Here is a 20,175-nt window from a genome sequence, read left to right on the forward strand (position 1 = left end):
TCAAAATTATATGTAGAAGCTTAATTAGATTTCTGTTAAACCTTTTTGGCAATAATACTTCATAAGTGAAATTGTATATTGTACCTTTATTACTGAGGCAAATTTCTCAGAAGCCCCACAGTAGACTTTTTCTTAAGTGTCATTGACCAGAGCAGGGAAACATGCACTGGCCTGGACCAATCACTGGTGATGGGAGTGGAAATACCATGCTTAGGTTCTTTTGTAAGATGTACGTCTGTGGGCTGAGGATGGTACCTGGCTCTTCTAAGGGAGGAAGGGGAATACATGTACAAAAAGGGTTCTGCCAGGTGGAGGAAGCAGGAAGCATCCTTTCTCTGACCCCTTCTGTGCATCAGCAAGTTCCGCTGGTGCTACCTTCACCACGTGATATTCACCCACTTTTCTCCATCTCCACTGCCACACCTGTCCACATCCCCAACAACACTGGCCCAGGCTCCAAGCAGAAGCTCCTAACCAGTCCTCCTGCTTCCAGTCTATTCTCCAAATACGCACCAGAGCTGTCTTCTAAAATCTGAGTTTTTGGATTAGGCCAAACCCCTGCTTTAATCCCTCCAGGGCCTTCCTTGTGCACTTAAAATCCTCAATTCTCAACTTGGCCTACAAAAGATCACAGCACCAAGGTTCCTGCTTACCTCTCCATTTTCATGTGGTCCACCCTCCTGCACATTCAGTAAATGCCAGCTACAAGGCTTTCACTCTTTGAACGCGCCGGACTCTTTACTGATTCGGGGCTTGTGCACATGCAGTTTTCTTTTGTGGAACACTACCCCCACCTCCATGCACACACACACTCTTCGCCTGGTAGCAGAATGCAGTAGTTGTTATGGGCTCGAATTGTGTTTCCCCCAAATTCATATGCTGAAGTCCTAACAAACCTCCAGTACCTCAGAATGTAACTGTTATTTAGAGATAAAGTTTTCAAAGACACAATTAAAGTAAAATAAGGTCATTAGGGTGGGCCCTAATCCAATGACTGGTGTCCTTATAAAAGATAATATGAGGACACAGATATAGAGGAAAGAGCATGTGAAAACAAAGGGCGAAAGTGACCATCTACAAGTCAAGGAGAGAAGCCTCAGAAGAAATCAACCCTGCTGATACTTTGTTCTTGGACATCTAGCCTCTAGAATTGTAAGAAAATAAACTTCTGTTGTTTACGCCACCTGGTCTATGGTACTTAATTACAGCTGCCCTAGCAAACTAACACAGCAGGTAAGCAGGTAGACTGAAGCAACCTTCCCAGATGTAAATCCTGACTCTGCCAAATACTAGCTGTGTAATTTTGGGCAACTTACTTAACATTTTCATGTTTTGGTTTCCTTTTCCATAAAATGGGGATGACAACAATAGCACCAACACAGTGGCAGCCATCCAGTCTTTCCTAGACTGAGGGGTTTCCCGGGATACAGGACTTTCAGGGCTAAAACCTGAACAGTCCCCCTGAACTGAGCATGGTTGTTGTGAGACGGAATTAATATGGGCAGCACACTAGAAGAATGCCCAGCACGTGGTAAGCACTCAATAAGTAACAGGTTTGGCACTATTATTATTATTATTTATCATATTTCATATCTCTGTTTAACTGCACTTTCTCAGAGATACTTTTCCTGACTCCATAATCTGGATTAGGACTCACTATTAAATTTTTTCATAGTATAAAGTTCATTTTTTTTTTGTTAGTGGTACCCCAATATCCATTCTCCTCATTTTCAGTAATAATAGGACCCGTGATTTCTAACTGGGCACATGGCTGCCTGGAATAAAAACTACTTCCCAGCTTCCCTTGTAGAAAACTAAATTCTGACTAATGAGATATGAGCACATGTGATACATGCAGATTCTGGCTTGTACCCTTAAAGCAGGAGATTTTTTTTTTTTTAATTTTTTTTTTCAACGTTTATTTTTGCGACAGAAAGAGACAGAGCATGAATGGGGGAGGGGCAGAGAGAGAGGGAGACACAGAATCGGAAACAGGCTCCAGGCTCTGAGCCATCAGCCCAGAGCCTGACGCGGGGCTCGAACTCCCGGACCGCGAGATCGTGACCTGGCTGAAGTCGGACGCCCAACCGACTGCGCCACCCAGGCGCCCCTAAAGCAGGAGATTCTTAACCCAAGGAAGTTGTGCACGGAATTCATGGAGTCGGTGAACTGGAATGGGAAAAAAATTACATCTGTGTTTTCATGAATGGCTAATGGAAATTTAGAATTTGCTTCAATTAGGAATACAGGCAACGAAGCATAAAAGTATTAGCAGTAACTATGATCTTGTCACCAAATGAAATCACAGATGTTTTCATATCACATAACAGTTTTGTAAATATCTAATATATTATGTTCATCACCACTATGAAATTTGAAATTAGACTCACTGCAACTCTTACTAGTTAATGCTTAATGAAGCACATGCATTGCTATATGCCATGGCATAGAAATGACTTCTTTAAAAAAATTTTTTTTAACATTTATTTATTATTGAGAGACAGAGAGGGGAGGGGTAGAGACGGGGGGAGACACAGAATCTAAAGTAGGCTCCAGGCCCTGAGCTGTCAGCACAGAGTCCGACGCGGGGCTCGAACTCACGATCTGTGAGATCATGACCTGAGCCGAAGTCAGTCACCTAACCAACTGAGACACCCGGGCACCCCAGAAATGACTTCTTATTTATTTAATTTATTTAATTTGAGAGAAAGACAGCAAACGCTCCCTCTCAGAGGGAGAGGGAAAGAGAGAGAGAGAATCTTAGGCAGGTTCCACACTCAGCACGGGGCCTGACAGGGGGTTTGACCCCACAACCTGAGCTGAAATCAAGAGTCAGACGCTCAACCAACTGAGCCACCCCCACCCCCCGCCAAACCAAATGACTACTCTCTTAAAGAGAAGGCCATCTTGCCCCTTCTGCTTTCACTCTTGCTGCTGGCTGCCATGTGGAACTAGAAGTGGGCCATCCTGGACGTACAGGTGAAGACTCCACTCCTCAGATGGTAGAATGAGCAGACTGCAAGAGCCTGGGGCTCAGCGATCTTGGAATCTCCAGGCAACCTGAGACTGCTTGCACCCAAACTGCCAGAGGACTCAATGTCTACTTTGTCTGCAGCACTGTTATTTTGTGTCTTAATTTGAGCAGCTGAACTCATAACCTCATTAACACAATAGCAGTTATCACATTTTGTAATTATATATTTATTTGTGATGACTTTTTGTGTAACTGTCTTTACTACTAAAGAATAAAGCTCGGGGCGCCTGGGTGGCTCAGTCGGTTGGGCGTCGACTTCGGCTCAGGTCATGATCTCGCGGTCCGTGAGTTCAAGCCCCACGTTGGGCTCTGTGCTGACAGCTCAGAGCCTGGAGCCTGTTTCAGAGTCTGTGTCTCCCTCTCTCTCTGACCCTCCCCCGTTCATGCTCTGTCTCCCTCTGTCTCAAAAATAAATAAACGTTAAAAAAAAAATAAAATAAAAAAAGAATAAAGCTCTTTGAGGACATGGAACATGTCTATTTGCTTACCCTAGAATCCTAGTTCCTGGTACTGTGTAGGAACGTAATAGACTTTCAATAAATGCTTTAGAATGAATGAAATAATAGCATAATAAATGTTTATGACCATGTTTGGCTATTCAAATAATATTATAGAGGCAATATATAGAAACAAGCAAAAAGCCTATTAACAGAGAAAAGGTTAGATCTAATACCAAAATGTAAACAGTAACTGTTTGAATTACTGGTTTTAGCATGATTTTTCCCCCTACATTTGCCTATATTTTCCATATTTCCTTTAATCATATATATGTATAGCATTAAAGAATATGTGTGTGTGTATAATTAAAGAATATAAAGTATATACATATATATCATTAAAAGAAGTCTAAAACATATAGGCAAATGTGTGTATGTATGTATGTACGTATATATATAATATATATACTATATATATTATATATATACATAATTATATATATATATTATATATATAGTATATATATATAATATATATATATAATGAAAAACATGTAACAAAACAAAATGGACCAAGAAGTCAGTTGATCCCTGAGGGCCTTGGAGAAGGAGGAGAAAGTGTGTGGAGTATTTTTATCCTGGGAGATTTAACCAGCTGTGGTCTGGTGTAGACCTTCCCAGACCATTTAGATGCTCAAGGTGTCATGTAAAAGCCAAAATACCAGACTGACTTTTAACAGAAGGAATGAAACTCACTTCTTGGCAGAGGCCATGAAAAAAATGAGAGGGGGAGAAATATTATGGGACAATAAGGCATAGCTCTTTAAAAATATAGCAATCAACCACAGGACAATCTTTATTGAACTAAAGCTTGGAAAGAAATGTTATTATATTTCATCCATAATTACACAGATGGAACATCTCACCATGGAGAGTCATATATTCAGAAAGGATATAGTGAGCAACTGTCACAGCTAAAGGCCAAGTTAACAAATTGTGCCTCTGTGGTTATTTACTTATAAAAATCAGTTTTGGAGTTAAGCACTGAGCTTTTGCCTTGATTGCAATCTTGACTGAATGAAAGTGTATGCCTATTTCAAATATATTCGTTTTGATATCAAGTAATTAGACTAAGGAAATATTTTATGTGCTCATAACTGTAAAAAATTAATTTCAATGGGCACCTGGGTGGCTCAGTTGGTTGAGCGTCTGACTCTTGGTTTTGGCTTAGGTCATGATCTCATGGGTTTGTGGGTTTGAACCCTCCGTTTGAACCCTCCGAGGCGCAGAGCCTGCTTGAGATTTTCTGTCTCCCTCTCTCTCTGCCCCTCCCATGCTTGCTCTCTCTCTCTCTCTCTCTCTCTCAAAAGAAATAAACTTAAAAAAAACATTAATTTCAAGATTAGCAAATAATAGATGTTCTTATAAATGTTAGTTGGTGACAGTGTGTTATCCACAGCATAATTTTAAAAGTCCTTAATTTTTCCTCTACTTCCATTAATTGGAATTCTGCCTTAAAGTTTATGTATCTATAGGCTCATAACACTTTTAGTATGCATGACTTTGATTTGCATTAATTGGTGATTACTAGAAATGGTATTTTTCAATACAGATTGATTGGCCTGGAGGTGAGAAAACTAAATATGTCCATCAGACAGATATGAAACTGGGTAATGGAAATAAAATAGAAGATAAGTTAATAATAGCTAATGGTAGCTGTTAAAGAATAGTTTTTAACAAAACTGTAGAAACATGACTTTCATATAGCTATAAAATGAAGACATGTCAAAAATTTCATTTAAAGAGTGCCTGGCTGGCTCAGTCAGTAGAGCATGTGACTCTTGATCTTGGGGTTGTAAATTTGAGCCCTATGTTGGGTGTAGAGATTACTTAACAAATGAAATATTAAAAAAAATTTTCATTTAACTCATTAGTTAGTGTGGGAACCAGTAAGACGTGGCAATCAATTCAAAGAAATAATCAAAGTACCAGACTATATGGGCAGTCAGGAATGCTTAAGTAAATCTGCTTAACACATACGAAACTGGTCAATATCCATAGAATAATAATCAACTGAAACTCCTACAAACACGATTTGTATGTTTATGGACAAGAATAATGTGCACTGTTGTCAATATTCTGTAACTTAGAGAAATGTAAAATAGCTCAAAGATGATGAAAGGCACCAAGAACTCTTAGACTCAAATAACCTGAACAATGTCTAGCTTACCACTGAGACACAATCGTTTTGCTCCTTTTAAACTCTTTGGTTTTTAATTTTTAAATTATATTTTAGAGAGAGAGAGTGTGTGGGAGCTGGGGAAAGGGGCAGAGGGAGAGAGAATCCCAAGCAGGCTCCAAGCTCAGCATGGAGTCTGATGCAGTGTTCGATCCCACCACCCTGGGATCATGACCTGAGCTGAAATCAAGAATTGGCCACTCAACCAGCTGAGTCACCCAGGTGCCCCTAAAAAGTCTTTCTTAATGTTTTCTGTTCATAGCTGACTTGTGTTGAGTGCTATTTACGGGCGAGACACTGCCTCGGTGCCTTAAATACATCAGCTCATTTAATTTGTACAAGAACCTTATGAAGTAGGTTTTATTATTATTTCCATTTCCTAGGGCAAGTATCTGAGGTACAAGAAAAGGTAAATCTGTCACCAAAGGTCGCAGAGATAGTAGGAAGTGGGACCAGGATCTGAATCCAGGTTTTGTATCAGCTACAAAACCAAGTATGTGAGTATGTAAAGGAAAAGAAATTGATGGACCTGATCAGTCACATTACATTAGATATAGAAGAGGGAAGACAGAAGGATGACTCCACAGTACTTCCCTTGGTTGTGAGAAGGGAATTACTGTCCAGTTTAATAAAGAGACTAAAAAGGGGAGTTGGTGGACTTTGAAGTCATGGCAAGATGTCCAGATGGAAAATTCCAGCTGGGCAGGAGATCAGAACTAGAAATGTAGATGCATTATTTTTTTTTTTTCTTTTACATACCAGGCTAAATTGTGGTATCAAAAACACTAATAGTGTGTGTCTGTCAGAGAAGAGAGAAGAGAACATTATGAAGGAGGGACTGAGGTCCTGCATAGGCTGCAGAGGCAGTCTTGGCAGTAAAACCAAAGCAGGGTTAATTGGAGAGAGTTGGTAGGACCATGCAACAGGGTACACTCCTTTGGTTTTAAGGAGAAACATTAAACTGGAGTCACAAATGTAAATAGTCAGGGTTGAGGCTGAAAAGTAAATAGAGGGCATATATCATGGAAGGGCTTGATCCAATGAGTAGTAAAGGCTGTCAAGCAAGCAAGGATCATGATCGGATGTACACTTTTTTTTTTAATGTTATGTTTATTTATTTTTGAGAGAGCGAGATAGAGTGAGAGCAGGGGAGGGGCAGAGAGAGGGAGACAAAAATCCAAAGCAGGCTCCAGACTCTTAGCTGTCAGTACAGAGCCCAACGTTGGGGCTCGAACTCAGGACGGTGAGATCATGATCCGAGCCGAAGTCGGACGCTCAACCGACTGAGTCACCCAGGCACCCCCGGATGTACACTTTAGAAAGAACCAGCCTGGCTACTGCATGAATAGACCGGGCAAATCTGGCAGGCGGGAGGTATCACTGGGATCCAGATGTAGGCGGAGATGGATGGCTTGGACCAGGTCAGGTCATGGCAACTAGACCCAGCTTTAATATTTGAGAGACTGCGGGTAAGAGTACCAAAGGAGGCTCACATACTATGTGAATACTGAAAAGTTATAAATGAAGCTAGTAAACTGTCAAATAAAATATTCTCTATCCTCCTACCTTGATAAATACATCTTCAGAAGGACCCGGAAGGAAGGAGGAGAGACAGCGTGGGGTCCGCCGATTTCGGCGGGGCTTTTCTGGAACCCACAAAGCAGAAGAGCGCGGCGGCGACGACCCAGATGCAGAGGAGCACAGCGACACCTGGCTCCCTTCCGAGCGGCGTCCGCAGGCCGTCAGCCCGCCGCTGAGAAGTGGGCGGGTGGACCTGAGGAGGCGTGGCGGGGTCGGAGGGCACGCGGCGTCGGTGTCATGGCGGCCTCCGTGCTGGGTTCCACCTGCGGCCCGCTGCGGCTCGGCGTTACCGGCCTGTGCCGCCGCCGGCCGCCCCGGGGCCTGTGGGCTCGTGCGCGGCGGCTCCCGGGGCTCGCGGGGTCCGGGCGGAGCGTGGCCGCGGCCAGCGGATCGGGCGCCTCGGGCACCGACCGCTATTGCTTGGAGCTGCTGCGGTGAGCGAGCCCGGCCTGCGCTGGCAGGTGGTCCGGGAGTGGCCCGGAGGGACCCGGGTGGGCGCGGCGGGACTCGGGGCTGGCCGGGGCGAGCCGGTTGGCGGGGACTGAGGCCACCGGAAATTTCGCGCAGGCCACGAAATCGTGGCAAAACTTCTCGTCTGTCACCTTGACTGAACCTTAATTTTTACCTAAACCTACTGCATGCACAGCTTTGTAAAAGTTTGACGGACGGCTAGTAATTTTTACCTAAGTGAGTTCTTCTGTGTCAGGCACTATGCAAAGTACAAGTAGTTTACTTAATCTTCTTTACAGATTGTGATGCACAAATGTAGACCTACCGTTTAGGGTTATGAGGATTAACGCATTTAGAACAGTGCCTGGCACAAAGCAAGGGCACAGTTAGTACAGTATAAGCCATTATTATCTTATTTAATGGATGAAGAGACGAAGGTTTAGAGAGATAAGGGGATTTACCAGAGGTTGAGTAGAATAGTCTCATAAAGTTAGGGCCTAATGACAGTTTTGTTCAGCCTTGATAACACCGGAAGGACTTGGCGCATGGCAGTCGCTGTTAATCATGCGCGGAATCATTAGAAGAATCAGGTCACCACCAGGTGACCTAGTGAGTCTGGGCAGGGGCCAGTTTTGGAATTATGCCTGACTGCAAAGATCAATGGCTTAGCCTCTGGTGCCCTTCTGCTGCCTTTGACTTATAACCTTGGTGAAAGGCTCAAAAAAGTACCTGGTCTGAAGAACTTCTGGGAAATGCTAGAATAATTAAGCTACCTTGGATTTGACTGGACTAGTAAATCCAAATTTTTTATATTCAATTTTAGCAAAATGTAGCATAACAACAGAATTCTCATGCATTTCAGCATTTTGTTTTGTTTTTAATCACTTTTTAAAATAATGTTTCTGCCCTATTTGTGGATTACTTACAGGGGAAACAAGATAACAATAGTGGAAATCAGAGCAATAAGCCAAAATTCCTAAAAAGTTACACACATTTTTATATATTTTAAAGTATAATTTTTTGATAAGAAACACAAGTTATCAAAATGTATACCGCCCATATCCACTTACTTGTTCAGGGTAATTTTTGACACCAGGAGCGTCCTAACTTCTCTATCCAGAGGTGAATAATCACTCTTCCTAATTTCTTATGTATTACTATATAGAAGTAATAGTATCATCACTATGTTATAGTATATGTATACATAGTTATTATACTATTCTTTTAGTAATAGTTTATGGGTATCACATGACAGTTTTCTCAAATATGTATTCACAAATGGGCAGATACTTAGTCTGTCTATGTAGATATTTGGGTGGAATGGAGCCTTCTGACTAGTGATTTATTAAAAAGCCTGGATTTCACAGGCATACTTCATCTGCATTTATTAATCCTAGGTTCATCATTTGGGAAAGTTGCATTAAAATTCAGCTATTTGCTCTTTTGTAAATTTCTACTCCTACGTTATAGCCTGGTTATGAGGGTTAAATGCGATGACGTATGTAAAAATGCTGCACATAACAAACGCACAATAGTAGTTTCATTCAAAAACAAAATGAAACTTGAAAGGAAGACTGCACTTTCTGGCTTCAGATTGTCCATTAATCTTTGAAAAATTTGGTCTCTGAAATTATTCATGCGAGGTTGTTTTGGACATGTATCTTATGCAAGGCTTCCAAATATTGGAAAAGATACCAGGCCAGAAATTCGGGTTAGCCATTCAGAGCTCTGCTAGGAATCTAGGTTCCTGGGAATATCTCAAACCTAATTTACATAGGCATCTTGGGGCTTGTTTCTGAGGAACCCCAAGGCTGCCTCAGACTTTGGAATTAGTGCTATAAAGGGGTAAGGAGATGTTAGTGAAGATGTCTGACAGTGCACCTGTTTTCCATCCTCCCTCCACCTCATTGGAGAACCACTTTTTTGTGCTTCAGTGGCACAGGTCCATGGAAATAGCACAGCAGTCCTGACAGCAGATATGCTTATTTATCATATGTCTGTCTCTCCCTACCAGACTGAGGTCTATACCTATCTTCAGTGTCTAGACAGTGCTGGCGCATAGCGGGCCCTGAATAAATGTTGCAATTAGTGAATGAATGAAACGCCCTATTGCTGTATAAAACCGTCATAGTGTGGCATTTCTGTCTGAAAGAGTTCAGTAATTAGACCTTGGTTGGCTACTTAAGATATCCTTGTATACCAGTAATCAGTATTTATAACACTGATCCTGAGTGATGAAAAAATGGTTAAGTAATCAGTATATCTTGCTCAATATAAAGAAGTTGGTAATATTGTTAGAAAAATTTCCAACCAAAATTAAACACACACACACACACAACACAGAACACAACAACTTTACAGAGAAACCCTTATTTGTGTAGAGTATCTTATTTCCCAAAGGTTGTTACCATACTAGTATATCTTCATTTTTCATTTCCCTGTAAGAAACCTGATGTACTTCACATATTGGTTATTTTTAGGAGATATGAAACAGGTAGGTTATCAAGCCTCATTTTGGAAATTAGGAAATAGATGTGGCGGACATCACTTCTGTCAGCTAATTGGATAGAAATTAAGATTGTAATCTTGATTGCTATTCAGTGTTTTCTCTCTGTTTCATATTAATTTCCGAGTGTTTTAAACACTTTTGACGTTCAGAGACTTTTAATATTAAAATTTAATTTTAAAACATATCTATATGTATTTAAAAGTATAAATTAGGGGTGCCTGGGTGGCTCAGTCAGTCGAGTGTCCGACTTCAGCTCAGGTCATGATCTTGCAGTGTGTGAGTTCAAGCTCCGCATCAGGCTTGCTACTTTCAGTGCTTAGCCTGCTTTGGATCTTCTGTCCCCACCTCTCTCTGTCCCTACCCCACTTGTGTCCTCTCTTTCAAAAATAAATAAAACATTAAAAAAAAATAAAGTATAAATTAGAGAGCTGTTTTGCTGACACTGTCCATTTTGTAGCTGAAACCACTCATGGTGAGATTTTTTAGTAGAGCTGTTTTGTGACAGCAGGGTCACTTGTTGTGATCCCTTCCTTTTGTTTACGTGGAAGTTGGAGGAAATTGTGAAGGTTGTGGCTAGAAGAGGTTTAAATTCTGTTAGGAAGATAACAAAAAGTGAACCAGTTGAAATCTGGGAGTAGTCTAAATTTCAGCATCTAAACTCCATGGAATCAAGTTGGACCTAACTTTATTTAGTTTACTGTTTTATAGGAAATAATGTTATAATAAAGTTCCAATGTATTATAGTGAAAGTAGCCTTGTCAATAGGCAGTCATCCTATGATGTATATATAATAAAGACTATGCTGTTTTAAACTTTTTATTTTGAAGTAATTTCATTACTTTTTTAAAAAATTTATTTATTTTGAGAAAGAGGGAGAGAGAGTGGGGGAGGGGCAGAGAGAGGAAGAGACAGAATCCCAAGCAAGTCCTGTGCTGTCAGGGCAGAGCACCATCCCTCTCTGAGCTTGATCCCATGAAGGCGAGAGCGTGACCTGAGCTGAAATCAAAAGAGTCAGACACTCAACTGATGGGAGCCACCCAGGCGCCCCTGAAGTAATTTCAAATTGACATAGAAATTACAGAAATAGTACACAGAGATCCAGTATACTGTTCATCCAAATTACCTCATTGTTAACATTCTGAACATTTCAGAATAAGGTGTGGACATGATGTCCCATTACCTCCCCTTAATATTTTGGTGTGTCTTCCTTCCTTCCTTCCTTCCTTCCTTCCTTCCTTCCTTCCTTCCTTCCTTCCTTCCTTCCTTCCCTCCCTCCCTCCCTCCCTCCCTCCCTCCCTCCCTCCCTCCCTCCTTCCTTCCCTCCCTCCCTTCCTTTCTTTTTCTTTCTTTCTTAAGTTTATTTATTTTGAGAGAGAGAGAGCCAGAGCATGAATAGGGGAGGGGCAGAGAGAGAGAGGGAGAGAATCCCAAGCTGGTTCTGCTCTGTTAGCACAGAGCTTGACGTGGGGCTCAAACTGACGAACTGTGGGATCATGACCTGAGCCCGTAAAATGCTTAACCAGATGCTTAACCGACTGAGCCACACAGGTGCCCCTAGTGTGTATTTCTTAACCCAGGGTTCCTCTCGCATATAATTATAGTACAATCAACAAAATCAGGATATTAAAATTGATCCAATTTACTGTCAAATCCACAGACTCCATTCAAATTTTGCTGATTATTCAATTATGTCTTTCATGTATCTAGGATCATATGCTACATTTAGTTGTCAAATCTCTTTACTCTTTTCTAGGCTGAAACAATTTCTCAGTCTTTCCTTATTTTTCATGAGTGTGACATTTTTTTGAAGAGAGCAGGCCAGTTACTGTGTAGAATCTCTCTCAGTTGGGTTTATTTAATGTTTCCTTACGATTTATACCTTTTTGGCAGGAATATTACAGGAATATGCTGTGCTTTTCTCACTATCATTTCAGGAAGCACATGATGTTGATTACCTTATTTCTGTGGTGTGAACCTTTTATTACTTGGTTGAGAGGGTATCTTCTGGGTTTCTCCCTTGTAAATTTAGTTAATGAGAATATTAATGTATATTGGGCTCGGAGATTACACTGTGTCTCTATGTGAATATGGATAGTTAGCATTTACCTACATGTATCTGTCTACTTTCTCTTGTTTAAAAAAAAGGAAAAAAAGGGGGCAACTGGGTGGCTCAGTCGGTGAAGCGTTGGACTTCGGCTCAGGTCATGATCTTGTGGTTCATGGGTTGGAGCCCCGCTTTGGGCTCTGTGCTGACAGCTCAGAGCCTGGAGCCTGCTTCGGATCCTATGTCTCCCTCTCTGTCTGCTCCAACCCCACTCGTACTCTGTCTCTCAAAAAATCAATAAACATTAAAAAAAAATAAAGAAAGAAAGAAAAAAAACTTTAAAAATGGGATTATAGAAGGTCAGCAAAGGGTGGGTTTGAGATTTTGGGTGGGTTTAAGTGGGCATTTTGGCAACATGGCTTCTCCTTTGGCATGTTTAACTATGATGTTTAACAGACATCCTTGCAGTTGAAGACACTTTTATTTTTATTTTTTATTTTCTTTTTAAGATTTATTTCTTTTTGAGAGACAGAGAGAGACAGAGCACAAATGGGAGAGGGGCAGAGAGAGAGGGAGACACAGAAGTCAAAGCAGGCTCCAGGCTCTGAGCTGTCAGCACAGAGCTGACGCGGGGCTCAAACTCATAGACTGTGAGATCATGACCTGAGCCAAAGTCGGATGCTTAAACGACTGAGCCACCCAGGCGCCCCTGAAGACACTTTTAAAATAAAATTCTCTCCTAATGATGTCTTGAGCCCTGCCACTCGATGGGAATCAGCAGAACCTGTAGGATCATATTTGGAATTGACATTCTCTATTGTCATTTTGTTCCTGTTTATTTTTAAATTTTCTTTTTGTTTCACTGGAAAGGAATGATGATGCTCAGTTTTAAAAGGTAAAAGTGTACAAGTAGCTTTGTTACAATACAACTAAATGTGTACACAAAGGAAAAGAAAGAATGTTAATTGGTAATACGTGTTTTGTGAGGAGATACTTCACAGCATATGTAAATATTCTATCAAACTTTTACCCATTTAACATTTTAAGACCTTTATTGATGATTTTTGTCTGACTCAATTACTTTGTTGTCAAATGATGACTTAAAAAATATTTCATCATGTCTTCTAGACTTATCAGTTGGCATTGTATGGTTGTCAGGTTTTACCCTTCCCTTCCTATTCATTCATACATTTATTTATATTGGTATGGGCTTATGGTGTTCTATTACAATGTTACTATCATTTTTTTGATGCTCAGATTGACTCAGACTTGGCAAATGGGAACTTTGTCAGGCCAGTTTCTTTTTCTTTCTAATTATTTTTAAAATCAATTAATTAAAATTTTTTTTATTTTTTTATTTTTGAGAGAGAGAGAGAGAGAGAGAGAGAGAGAGAGAGACCATGAGCGGGGTGGGGGAGAGGGGCAGAGGGAGACAGAGAATCTCAAGCAGGCCCCATGTTTACTGCAGAGCCGGATGGATGCAGGGCTTGATCCTGTGATCCTGGGATTATAACATGAGCCAAAATCAAGATTTGGACGCTCAACCGACTGAGCCACACACGTGCCCCTGTCAGGCCAGTTTCTTTGTTGTTTTGACAAGTCTCTCTACTCTGAACGTTTCATTACTTTCTGCTCAAGAAGATGTCTCTGGCCTATCTGGTATTTTTCCTGCCCCAGCCCTGGACTTAGTCATTCCTCCAATGAGCCCTCGTTTCTTTCAGTAGAGAATGGTATTTAGAAACCAAAGGTCTAGGTGTTAGGTGTGTTCACTGATACTGGGGGCCTAGGAGATATCATTGCTTCCACGTTCTCTCAGCAGATGCTGCTAGGAAACATAAATATACACACACACCCACACTCCTATATTATTTTCTGTTTTTGTGTCTTATCTGTGTCTTTATCTGTGTATTAAAGAGGTGCCTGGGTCGTTCAGTTGGTTAAGTGTCTGACTCTTGATTTTGGCTCAAGTAATGATCTCATGGTTTGTGAAACTGAGCCCCTTTTTGGGCTCTGTCCTGCCCATGTGGAGCCTGCATGGTATTCTCTCTCTCCCTCTCTCTCTGCCCCTCCCCTGCATGTGTGCACTCTTTCTCTCAAAATAAAATAAACTTAAAACAAACAAACAAACTGTGAGTTCATACCATTACTTGCTGGGATTACTTTCTTGAGTAGTCCACCTCAGTAGCTCATTTGAATTCTTACCAAAACCAAAGTGACTTGGAGACAATTAAAATTATAAGTACTATAGGGGCACCTGGGTAGCTCAGTTGGTTGGGCATCTGGCTTCAGCTCAGGTCATGATCTCCCAGTTTGTGAGTTTGAGCCCCGTGTCAGTCTCTGTGCTGACAGCTCAGAGCCTGGAGCCTGTTTCAGATTGTGTGTCTCCTTCTCTCTCTGCTCCTCTCCCACTCGTGCTCTGTCTCTCTCACTCTCTTTCAAAAATAAATAACACATTAAAATTTAAAAAAAATTATAAGTACTACATAAGTAAAAATAATAGAGATTATTTCTTTTTAACTGGTCTGGGATTGGGGGCAGATACATTTTTGTAATTATAAAGAAATAAGTAAGAAATTTCAGGCCTTTTTTTTTTAATTTTTTTTAACGTTTTTATTTATTTTTGAGACAGAGAGAGACAGAGCATGAACGGGTGAGGGTCAGAGAGAGAGGGAGACACAGAATCTGAAACAGGTTCCAGGGTCAGAGCGGTCAGCATAGAGCCCGACGTGGGGCTCGAACTCACAAACTGTGAGATCGTGACCTGAGCCGAAGCCGGACTAATTCTGGTCAGCGTTTTTTTTTGTGTGTACAGTTTAGAACGTTAAAAGTAAGGGTCTTTTTTTTTTTTGCCTATTTGTTATAGGAAACGAGACTACGAAGGCTATTTGTGCTCCCTGCTGCTCCCTGCAGACTCCAGAAGCTCTGCCTTTGCACTGAGGGCCTTCAATGTGGAACTGGCTCAGGCTGGTATTAAATACCTTCAAAAATTATTTGCAAAAATGGTGAAAATATTTAATGCTGAACAATAAAGAAATATAGTTATAATTTATATGCTGGATGTGTTTAAGTTCTCCGCTGGTGATTTCTTTGTCCTTCTTCTAGTTAGGCTTATCAATTAAATTCCAAAAATAAACTAGCTAACAAACTTAACGATTCTGGAACTACCATTCTGGAATTTTAATTTCTTTTATCTAAGGTTATTATAAAACTATGCAATTAACATTTATGTTTGTCTGTTAGTTGAGTAGGTTAATCACAGTCTCACTGTTTATAGCAGTTTTCAAAGCACTTTTTAAATGACGTTTTAGCTTTAACGTGAAGTAGGCAATAGAAGTAATTATAGCAAACCCAGGTCTTAGATCATACTAACTCGCTTTTGTCTAAAAAATTACAAAGGAAGGAAAGAGCCTTCTTTTTCTTAGAATGAAAGATCATGGGCTGACGTAACATGAATTGGAGGATGGAAATGTGGGAGTTGAAGTGGTATGGCTTTGGTCTTCTCAGTAAATTAGATGGAGGGCTCAGACATTAAGAGTGAGGGAGCAGGGGAGGGTTTGAAGTCTCAAAGAAAGTGCAAATTTTGGCAGGGCTTCTCCAGTGGATAGGATAGGAAGGAATGAAAGGATGTGAGTAGAGCACTGAGGCACAACTGAGGTGAGACACTGAATCTGCAGACAGTCTGACAGATTCTGGCTGTATTTTTGTTGGTGTCTTCTAGATGTCATGAGTCCATTTTTTTTTTTTACCTCATCCTTTTTCAGGCATAAACTGAACATCTGCATCTTCAGCACAGTGTAGCAGTAAAGAGTCCCCATTGTGATCTTCCATTATCGCTTTACAGTGATTAAAATTCCATTTTTAATGAACAAACCATTAGGGTTCTCCCTGAATTGTCTGTCACCTTGTAGGAGTGTTTTGCTGCTGCTTTACACACACAGTCTTGTTCGTTCGTTCGTTCGTTCGTTCGTTCATTCATTCATTCATTCATTCAATAAGTATTTGATTATCTCAGATATGCTAGGTACTGTTTTAGATCCTGGAGTATAACACTGAATAAAACATATAAAGCCCATGTACTCAAGGAACAAAACAAGTACTGTGTAATGTATCAGATAGAAGCAAGTACTATGGAAAAAAAAATTAAGGGGGATGGGGAAGGCTTGGTGTTGCAGGGGCTCTGATTTTACAGTGGTCAGGAAAAACCTGAGAAGGTAGCATTCGAGCAAAAATTTGAAGGAGGCAAGGGAGTAAGGTATGTGAGCAAAGACTATTCTACACAGAAGGAACAGGAAGTACAAAGGCTCTGAGGTGCAAATGTACCTGATAAAAGGCCAGTGTCTATAGCAGATGAGGGAGGAAGGGCATGGGAGGTTAGGTTAGAGGTATCTGGGCCCAAAAGGCAAGGTCTTGGAGACCAGTGCAGTCACTTTGGCTTTTACGCGGAGATGGGAAACCATTGGAAGGTTCTGAGCAGAAAAGGACATCAAAGCTTGGTCACATTTTTAAAAGATTACTCTTGATATTTATTGAGAACAGACCATATACCACCAGGATCTGAATACTAAACATTACTAAGAGACCCACCCACCACCAAGACCATTAACAAAAGTAACTTTTCATGTGGAAATAATTGCACACACACAAAGGTAAGAATAGTACAAAAAATACCCATAGATCCTTTCGTTAGTATTCTGCCACACATGCTTTGTCGTTTTGTCTATATATTTCATTCTATGAATCATTTTAGAGTATCTTCACTACCCATGGCCCTTATCCCTTTAATCTTGAGCATGTATTTCACAAGTGAGAATATTCTCTTATGTAACCACAGTAATCAATTTGAGTAAATTTGGTGTTGATACAATGTTTAATCTGTCTGCTTTCCAATTTTGTCAAATGATCCAATAATGTCCTTTATGGCATTTTTTCTCCTTCTGTACAGGAGCCAATCTAGGATCATGTATTGCATTAATTTTCATATCTCTAACCTCCTTTAATTTGGAACATTTTCACAGCCTTTGTCTTTTATGACATTGACATTTTTAAAATAATACTTTTCCTTTTATTTTTAAAATACTATTAAAATTTAGAATGTTTCTCATTTGGAGTTGTTTTGTTTTTTGTCATATTATGCATTCCTAGGCTAATACTACTAAGTGATGTATGTCCTTTTCAGCAAATCATAAGGAGGTATGAAATGTCCATCTGTCTCTTATTGGTGATACTAATTTTGGTCACAGTCAAAATATTAATATTTTTTCCTTGTTAAATGTGAGTAGACATTTTAAGACCATTGTCCTCATCAGAATTTACCTCCTAGATAGTCAACAGGTACATGAAAAGTTGCTCAGTACAACTAACATCAGGGAAATGTAAATCAAAACCACAGCAAGATATCACCTCACACATGTTAGAATGACTGGAATCAAAAACACAAGAAATAACAAGCGTTGGCAAGGATGTGGAGAAAAGGGGACCCTTGTACACTGTTGGTAAGAATGTGAGCTGGTGCAGTCACCATGGAAAATAGTAAGGAGATTCTTCAAAAAATTAAAAATAGAACTACCCTATGACCCAGCAATTCCACTTCTGGATATTTATCTGAAGAAAATGAAAACACTGACTTGAAAAGATATCTGCACCCCCTTGTTCGCTGCAGCATTATTTACAGTAGCCAAGATACAGAAGCAACCTAAGTATCCGTTGATAGGTGAATGGATAAAGAAAATGTGTAAATATACAATAGAACATTTTTCAGCCATAAAAAAGAAGGAAATCTTGCCATCTGTGACAAGTTGGATGGACTTTGAGGGCATTATGCTAAATAAGTCAGACAAATATATGATCTTACTCATATGTGGAATCTAAAAAACAAAAAAATCCCCAAAATTCATAGATAGATTAGACTGGTGGTTGCAGAGATAGGGCGTGGGTGTAAGAGAAATGGGTGAAGGTGATCAAAAAGTATAAACTTCCAGTTATAAGTAAGTCATGAGGCTGTAATATATAGCATGGTGACTATATTATATATTTGAAAGTTGCTAAGAGAGTAGATCTTAAAAGGTCTCATCACAAGAAGAAAAGGATTAGTAACTGCATATGGTAATGGAGACTTACTGTGGTGATCATCCACAATTCATATATCAAGTTATGTTGTACACCTGAAACTAGTATATGTCAATTCTGTCTTGAAAAAAACCTTACCTCCTAGATTTAGCATGCATTGGTTACTCCTGCCTGAATCTAACAAGGCCATTCTTAATCAGTAGTGGGGAGATGGTATAATAATTTTCTTTTTAAAAATTACTTTGTGAATGAATGAATTTATTTAAATGGACATACAGTAAAAGTCACTTTTTGTGGTGTACAGTTCTATAGGTTTTGAAACATGCGTAGAGTCATGCGTTCACCATTGTGGTCATGAAAAAAGAACAATTCCATCAACCCAAAAAATTCCCTCATGTGCCCCTTCGTAGTCAACCACTCCCCTCCCCCATAATCTTTTGCAAGTCCTTCTGGTTCCGTTATGAGTTCTGAGTGTGCACAGCATAAGATACACTACTTTTTTTTCTTTTTTAGAGTTTGTGAGTGAGGGAGAGGGATCAGATGAGGGAGGGGTGTAGAGGGAGAGAGAGAGGGAGAGAAAGAGAGAATACATAAGCAGGCTCCACGCTCAGCATGGAGCCCAATGTGGGGCTTGATCCTGGGATCATGACCTGAGCCAAAATCAAGAATCAGACGCTCAGCTGACTGAGCCAGCCAGGCGCCCCTAAACTACCACTTTTTTGAGCCATAATTTCTCTATTTGTAAATGGGTATATTGGTAATGACCCTGTGGGTATGTAGTGAGGACTGAGATCAGATAATCTCTGGGACAGTACCTAGCAAAGGGCCTGGCACTCGTAGACATTTGGTAAATGTTACTTCCTTCACTGCTTCCTCTAGAAAGCCCCTGGCCCTATTTCCTAGGTTCATCTCCAGACTTACACATAATTTTACCATCACTAATCTAATGAAGATTGTTTACTTTTAAAAACGTTTTTATTATGGAAAATTTTTGAATATATATAGAATTGGAGAATGTAGTATAGTAAACTTCCATAAACCCATCACCCAGCTCCACCTGTTACTGGCTCATGGCCAATCTTGATTTTTCATCTCTCTCCCCACCTACCCCATCCTCACCTCCAAGTTATTTTGAAGTAAGTCTCAGATAAATTTTTCCATCTGTAAATATTGCCATATGTATCTCTAAAAGATAACTCATTTAAAAAATAACTACAAAACCATTGTCCAACATTAAAAATTTAGTAATTCCTTAGTATCATTAAACATCTAGTGTTCAGATTTTTCCTAGTTGTCTCTTTCTCTTCAAATCAGGATTCAGATAAAGTCCACATACTGCAACTGGTTCATCTATCAAATTTCTTTTAATCTAATTGTCCGCCCCCCACTCTTTTTCTTGGCAATTTATTTCTAGAAGATGATCTCCTATTTTTGAATGCAGACCTTGAAAATATTGGAAGTAGTTTGCAGTTTTATTTGGGAACCTCTTAATGACAAGAATTTGATTGATATATAACTTCAAGGAAAAATTAAAACAAATATACAGAGTTAAACTTCGTTTTTGGCTGAATCATGTGGTTATGCAGTCACAAATACTGATTTTGAGACTGTGAAGGAAGAGTGCATTTATTAAGGTTTTTGAATGCTGTTTACAGGTTAAGGACTCAGTCTCTGAGAAAACAATTGGACTGATGCGAATGGAGTTTTGGAGAAAAACCGTGGACGACATATACAGTGACAACCCACCCCAGCAGCCTGTGGCCATCGAGCTGTGGAAGGTAAAAGCAAAATGCTACTTAAAAAAAAATTTTTTTT

At 40.1% G+C, this 20,175-nt stretch overlaps 1 protein-coding gene and 1 long non-coding RNA gene across 5 annotated transcripts in view; one reads left to right on the forward strand and one right to left on the reverse strand.

Moving 5' to 3' along the window:
* Positions 1–20,175, reverse strand: part of LOC105261377 — a 116,076-nt gene that overhangs the window by 50,244 nt on the left and 45,657 nt on the right. The window lies entirely within an intron of this gene.
* Positions 7,273–20,175, forward strand: part of NDUFAF6 (NADH:ubiquinone oxidoreductase complex assembly factor 6) — a 30,982-nt gene continuing 18,079 nt past the window's right edge. Inside the window, exons 1-3 of one of the 4 annotated variants that reach the window (XM_011291403.3) lie at positions 7,273–7,725; positions 15,158–15,257; positions 20,016–20,138. In XM_011291403.3, coding sequence (XP_011289705.2) covers positions 7,529–7,725; positions 15,158–15,257; positions 20,016–20,138 — 420 coding nt within the window. In that variant the 5' untranslated portion in view covers positions 7,273–7,528. The other 3 variants (XM_019822914.2, XM_023248613.2, XM_023248614.2) reach the window with 3 other exon arrangements.

This window comes from Felis catus, chromosome F2 (genome assembly GCF_018350175.1).
Source record: "Felis catus isolate Fca126 chromosome F2, F.catus_Fca126_mat1.0, whole genome shotgun sequence".
NCBI lineage: Eukaryota > Metazoa > Chordata > Mammalia > Carnivora > Felidae > Felis > Felis catus.